Genomic DNA, 6,769 nt, shown 5'->3' on the forward strand with positions numbered 1-6,769 from the left:
CAGACAATGATGAGGAACTGCAGGTATTTTGTGATAAGTCAGACATATACCTTTGTGAGTGCCCACATACCTTTGGGGAGCCCAAAACAATTATAGTGGCCCGGTTTGGCCCGCAGTCCGCCTTTTGCCGAACCCTTTTCTAGATCATTCCCTATCATTGAACCAGGTTCTAGATAATTCCCTATCATTCTATATAATTCCCTATTTTTCAACACAGATATGTCAAACACCAGAAAGGAAAGAGAAACCTAATGTCATTATCAATGAAACCCAACCTCATTGGGAAAACCCAGGCCCAGATGATACTGGCAATGATGAGGAACTGTGATACGTCAGACATATATACCTTTGTGAGTGCAGAGGGAATTTTAACAGCAATACAAATAAATGACTATACCCTGCCTCATCCTCCCCAAAATGATGTCAACACATGTTTATATTGTCAGTAGTTGAATCATGTCATTCAGACTACACATCTTAGTCAGACTGTACCCAACGTTATCCACCCGTATGTTCTCTAGTACAAACAGTAACCAGTGGATGTACAGTAACTTCTATATTCTCCAGTAACTTATGTTCTCCTCTTTCATTTCTGCCTCTATGGATAATTACAGGGGTCAATGATCTCTGTGCATTTGACTGATGTGATTCTAATGAGTCAGAACTGATGTCTGCCATGTCAGCTGAGGTCAGTGGTGTTAAAAGCAGTTCAATCAGGTGTAGACTTCTGAGAAGTATAGGTGTTTAGTGTTTGTTGTTGTTTCCTGTGCCAACCCATGAAGCTTAGCCTATTCTCTCACTAAGTATGTGAGGACACCTTTCACCGCTGATGTCCTGTTAGTAAAATACAAAATCATTTTACATTACAGATGTGCCTTGAGGCAGAATTCTTGGTCATTCTAATTTCTGTCAATGAGAGCAGAGAACGCTTGGGTGTTTATATTTTTAGCCATATGACTTAGCAGCCATTACAGTCATGGCGTAAGATGCTCCAATTTATCTAAGAAGGCAGATTGGGAAGGTATACCAAAGAAAATGTATTGCATACTTACACTACAACAGTGATTCTCAACTAGGGAGCCTCAGGGGGTCTCAGAAACTTTTCAAGGGGCCTGGGGGGGACAACAATTTTCAGGCGGACGCTGTTTGCATGACAGGCCTAAAGAAACAAAAACTAAAAACAAACAAACCAAAATATCTCAGGTTTTAGTTTGGTACTGTTTCAAATACAAAACATGACATGCAGCCGGTAGATGATGGGGGCAGTGTTTTGGAAACGGATGTAACCTTTGAGACTGACGAGAGCTGTGGCCTGCTTTTCTTTCCGGAGCAGAGAGCAGCTGAAAGCAGTGATAACAGGGGTAGTGTTGAGGTGGATCGACTGAAGTTGAGGATCCCTGGTGTCTGTGATGCACGCCGTTTGGTAAGACGCAGACCAGGAGGGGAGCGCGAGACTGAGGAAGCCAGCTGCACCTATGTGTCGGAGGAAACACTGTTCAACTGATGACTGAAGTCAGCCTGCAGGCGCCAGGCCCACCACAATGAGTCGATAGAGCGCGATGAGCCAAGCAAAGCCCCCTCGGCCAAACCCTCCCCTAACCCGGATGACGCTGGGCCGATTGTGCGCCACCCATGGTACTCATGGTCACATCCGGCATTGACACAGCCTGTGTTCGATCCCAGGCTGTAGTGACGCCGCAACACTGCAATGCAGTGCCTTAGACCACTGCGCCACTCAGGAGGCCCCACATGCAACTTTTTTCAATATTAAATTGAATGTTATTGAGAAAATAAAGGTTTCATAATGTATTTTTTTGCTAATGTCCTTTCTGAATTTCAAAGTAATCTGAGAAGAAATCATCTAGTTTTTCAAAAGTATCTGTATTTTTAGTTTACATGTAATCAATTACACCCCAGCCCTGTTTGTGGTTGACTCGTAAGAATATGGGGCTACTTTGATTTGCAAACTATGCCAAGGTAAATGTGTCCTTTGCCAAGCCCTTTCCACTTTTCTCTCTGTCTTTTCAGCCAATCAGCCTCTGCTCTGAGAACCCCCCCTTGTCTTTCCTGACAACAGTTGCTTTTATCATAGTTACATTGTTTGAATTCACTTAAAGAAAACTTTCTTCAACTCTGACCACCACCATGACAACAAATAAACTGTCTACGTGTTTTTCAGTGGCATTCTCTCGGCCTTGGGAAGTCTTCTATCAACACAACATGGCAGCAGCACAATATGGTAGTAGCACAAAAGATGGGACAAACATTATTGGGCACAGACAGCTATTGTCATGCCTGTACATGCATTTGAATCCATTCTAATGCTGTTTTAGGGTAAGAGGGGGGCAGACTCCAGAGAAAGGTGAATAGTAGTTATTGGCCTGCCTTGAAGATGAACTGGAAAGTGTGGACCCCCTTCCAGTTCATCAACATCAACTATGTGCCTGTACAGGTGAGCAGTTCTCATTGGCTTTTCTTTTAAGGATGCATACATTTAGAATATACCGTGGTGCTCTGTTGCCAATCTGTGTTTTTGTGTTTTCAGTTTCGAGTGCTGTTTACCAAATTGGTGGCATTATTTTGGAATGCTTAGCTTGCATCTGTGAGGAAGTGAAGCCTCCCAAGATCTTCTCCCAAATGACTGAATGAAGAGGGCACCGTGTGTGTGCCTCAGGAGTTACATAATGTTACAAGGGCTGGCCTGTGAATGCCAGTGCAGCAAGCTGGTACAACCAGGCAAATTGACTGGGGGGGGGGGGGGGGGGGGAGGGGGGGGTGTTTAGGACTTTGGTCAAATGCTACACAAGGTGCAAAACTAACAAAATCCTAACACATTCAATGTGTTGCTCACATGCAAAATAACCTATAACTGAAATAATACGTCTTAATTGTATTCTAACTGATATTTAAAATATTGAATGAATTTAAACACTTGAGTATGCTTCCTTTGTGCCAAGGTGTATTTTGGTTTGAGCAATGGTAAATACATGTTACCTATTCTTCATAGATACACATTTATATTTGTATAGTTTAAGATGAAACAAAGCAAAAGTGCTGTAGGAAATGAATAATAGTAACTGTTTCGGCCTTGAATCAAACTCATTTAAAACCATCTGAACGTGCAACGTTTAGGATTTTCATCAGACCATGAAACATTGTGTATGTTGCTGACAAGGCCGGCCTGTAGTTTCCTCATGTGGACTGCCTTGTCTCAGTTTGAGTCAACTCAACTGTAAATGTTACTACTCTGTCTCTATCATGTCAAATAAGAGAGCAATAGCACAACGGACAAGAAACTGACCAGTACCTTATGTTGCTTTGACTTTTCTTTTGAGTTGGAGCCATGACAATGATGGTTGACAGTTTTTGTTTTATACATGTTTATTACTTGATAACAATCTCATTAATATACGCCTATATCAGCCATGCTTAATTTAAAGTTTACAATTGAATACAAATGTAGAACAATTCACATTTTTGTTCAAGATTGATTGCTTTTTCTCTATAGACATGGAATGCATAATAAGTTAAGGGCTTCATGTGACAGGTGGTTTCAGGTCGATACTGGGTTTCTTCAGCCTCCCCTTAGACGGAGCGTCAGATAGATGGTGCTTTGATTTCTGATGTTGTAGTTCTCCAGCTTCTGGCCATCCTCGAGCTGCCTACCCTCATGAATCAGCCTCTGTTGGTTGGCAGGGACTGCCTCCTTGTTTTGTACCTTGGCTTTGAACTGGGTTACAGTCTCACCAGGCACCACATCATATGTGTGTGTCTGGCCCTTTTCGTTTTTCAGGAACACCTGGATAGGAGCGGGCTCCGTAATCAGCACCATCACTTTAGATCCTGAATGCAGGCCATAGTCGCTCAAAGTTTTTGAATCATCGCTGAGACTGATGTTGTTCCCATTGACGCCTAACAGCCTCTGCTTTGTTGTGGCCACTTCAAAGTGTTGTTGAATCAAACTCTTGAGAGACCCCACGGTGGTGTGTGGCGGAACTGTCAGGGGAAGTGAGTTCCCGTTCAAAAGCGTTATAGTGAGTTCCATGATAGATATCTGAAAGAGGAATTCATGTATTATTTATTTGGCCTTACATTAGCGTAGCTCAATTGAATGTTTTGAATGAATTAGTTTAGTAACACTTTACTTAAAGCCTACAGGTGTAATGCTTTATAACTTGTTAAAAGCATGTATGATCCTTATAATAAGGCTAACAATATGTCATGTTTTGTCTCTATCCAACATTTCAGCTGACTCAAATGGCTGGTATATAATGACAATCATTATGAGATGATTGAAAGACATAAGGGCGTTGTACACACTCATGACAAGTTATACTGTACAATGCATTACAACTTTTATATTTACCTACAGGCTTTAACATTACCATTTATTCAGCCCATTGTAATAACTAACAAATTATAAGATAATTTGCTTGATATGCTGTTAAGCTTTTTTTCTCCAGTACATTTCTGTAAAATAGGTCTGTTGTAGCTTAATAATGGAAAATGACTTACATGTTCAGTAGATATTGTTGAGAAGCTGTTGTTGTGAAGTCTTGCAAGTTTGTTTTAAGAAATACTGTTAGTAAATCCGTATGCTGACAATTGAAACTTATCCGATGAAAGATAGTGATAGTTCTGTCAGTGTACATCTGAGCAGTCTATGTATATAACATCTGATCTGCCCCGCCCCTCAAATTGAGATTAGTTTTTCCCTCTCTGCCGCGCAGCTTTCGGTTTCTGTTATAAAATAATGGTGTAGTCTGCTGCTGTTTGCAGAAAGTTGAGTGCAATACATTGTTTATTTGATATTGCCCAATGGCAACTTGCCCCCATTCAAAGTATGCCCAATATTGATTTAATTGATGCATATCACACTGAAATTCACAAAGATCACTCTAGCTCAGGGGTGTCAAACATTCGGACCGCGAGGGATTCTAATTCTGCTCGCCGGCGACTAAAAATGAAACTACAGTTTCTTGACTGTCTGTCCAGCTCTCTAATAATCACTAGAGAGCCGGGGAGCATCGACAATTCATAATTTTGAGGCAAGGAAATATATTTTTTTGATGTCAGCCGGTCTTCGGGGTAAAATGAGTTTGACACCCCTGCTCTAGACCATTCCATATAATTCATTTTTCTAAATCGGGGTAGGCAACTATATAGATTCAGCCTCCGGACGATTTTTGTCGGAGGGGATGATCCAGATGTCAGATCATAATTATAATAATTTGTACACTACAAATTGACCACAACTAAGCCAAAAATTAGATTGTATTCATAAATAAAAATAATTTCATACTTTGATTACATTAAAACACGATCACATCTAGTTTTCTATTCGTGGGAGTACTTGGTCAACAGATTTCTGCATAATTCCTGATGATTGTAGTCTTATTTTGACCTAAAACTTTGGGGAGCCCAAAACAATTATAGTGGCCCGGTTTGGCCCGCAGTCCGCCTTTTGCCGAACCCTGTTCTAGATCATTCCCTACCATTGAACCAGGTTCTAGATCATTCCCTATCATTCTAGAGCATTCCCTATTTTTCAACACAGATATGTCAAACACCAGAAAGGAAAGAGAAACCTAATGTCATTATCAATGAAACCCAACCTCATTGGGAAAACCCAGGCCCAGATGATACAGACAATGATGAGGAACTGCAGGTATTTTGTGATAAGTCAGACATATACCTTTGTGAGTGCAGAGGGAATTTTAACAGCAATACAAATAAAAGATTATACCCTGCCTCATCCTCCTCAAAATGATGTCAACACATGTTTATATTGTCAGTAGTTGAATCATGTCTTTCCGATTACACATCTTAGTCAGACTGTACCCAAAGTTATTCGCCAAATGTTCTCTAGTACAAACAGTAACCAGTGAATGTACAGTTACTTCTATATTCTCCAGTAACTTATGTTCTCCTCTTTCATTTCTGCCTCTATGGATATTTCCAGGGGTCAATGACCTCTGTGCATTTGACTGATGTAATTCTAATGAGTCAAAACTGATGTCTACCATGTCAGCTGAGGGAAGTGGTGTTAAAAGCAGTTCAATCAGGTGTAGACTTCTGAGAAGTATAGGTGTTTAGAGTTTGTTGTTGTTTCCTGTGCCAACCCATGAAGCTTAGCCTATTCTCTCACTAAGTATGTGAGGACACCTTTCACCGCTGATGTCCTGTTAGTAAAATACAAAGTCATTTTACATTACAGATGTGCCTTGAGGCAGAATTATTGGTCATTCTAATTTATGTCATAAACAATGAGAGCAGAGAATGCTTGGGTGTTCATATTTTTAGCCATATGACCTAGCAGCAATTACAGTCATGGCGTAAGACGATCCAATTTAACTAAGATGTCAGATTGGGAAGGTATACCAAAGAAAATGTATTGCATACTTACACTACAACAGTGATTCTCAACTAGGGAGCCTCAGGGGGTCTCAGAGACATTTCATGGGGCCTGGGGGGGACAACAATTTTCAGGCGGACTCTATTTGCATGACAGGCCTCAAGAAACAAAAACTAAAAACAAACAAACCAAAATATCTCAAGTTTTAGTTTGGTACTATTTGAAATACAAAACATGACATGCAGCCGGTAGATAATGGAGGCAGTGTTTTGGAAACGGATGTAACCTTTGAGACTGCCGACTGAAAGAAGGCAAGATGGCAAATGACTAGGTGATGTGAGGCACAAAAAAAAGGGTGCAAGGTTCAAACCCAAACTGACATCTGCGAAATACAAGCAGAGTACTTTCTCCTTT

At 40.8% G+C, this 6,769-nt stretch overlaps 1 protein-coding gene across 1 annotated transcript; it reads right to left on the reverse strand.

Annotated features, from left to right (window-relative positions):
• Window positions 1–3,358: 3,358 nt before the first annotated feature.
• Window positions 3,359–4,689, reverse strand: LOC118936268 (polyubiquitin-like). The gene is made up of 2 exons (XM_036979883.1): window positions 4,516–4,689; window positions 3,359–4,054 (listed from the first exon to the last, which is right to left on the reverse strand). Exon 2 carries the CDS (start codon window positions 4,043–4,045, stop codon window positions 3,575–3,577), a length of 471 nt encoding a protein of 156 aa, XP_036835778.1. The 5' UTR covers window positions 4,046–4,054; window positions 4,516–4,689; the 3' UTR covers window positions 3,359–3,574.
• Window positions 4,690–6,769: the final 2,080 nt, after the last annotated feature.

Source organism: Oncorhynchus mykiss, chromosome 6, assembly GCF_013265735.2.
Source record: "Oncorhynchus mykiss isolate Arlee chromosome 6, USDA_OmykA_1.1, whole genome shotgun sequence".
Classification (NCBI taxonomy): Eukaryota; Metazoa; Chordata; class Actinopteri; order Salmoniformes; family Salmonidae; genus Oncorhynchus; species Oncorhynchus mykiss.

Excerpts from the sequence above, each read along its gene's own strand:
- LOC118936268 (XM_036979883.1), bottom strand. The coding sequence starts at position 4,045 with ATGGAACTCACTATAACGCTTTTGAACGGGAACTCACTTCCCCTGACA.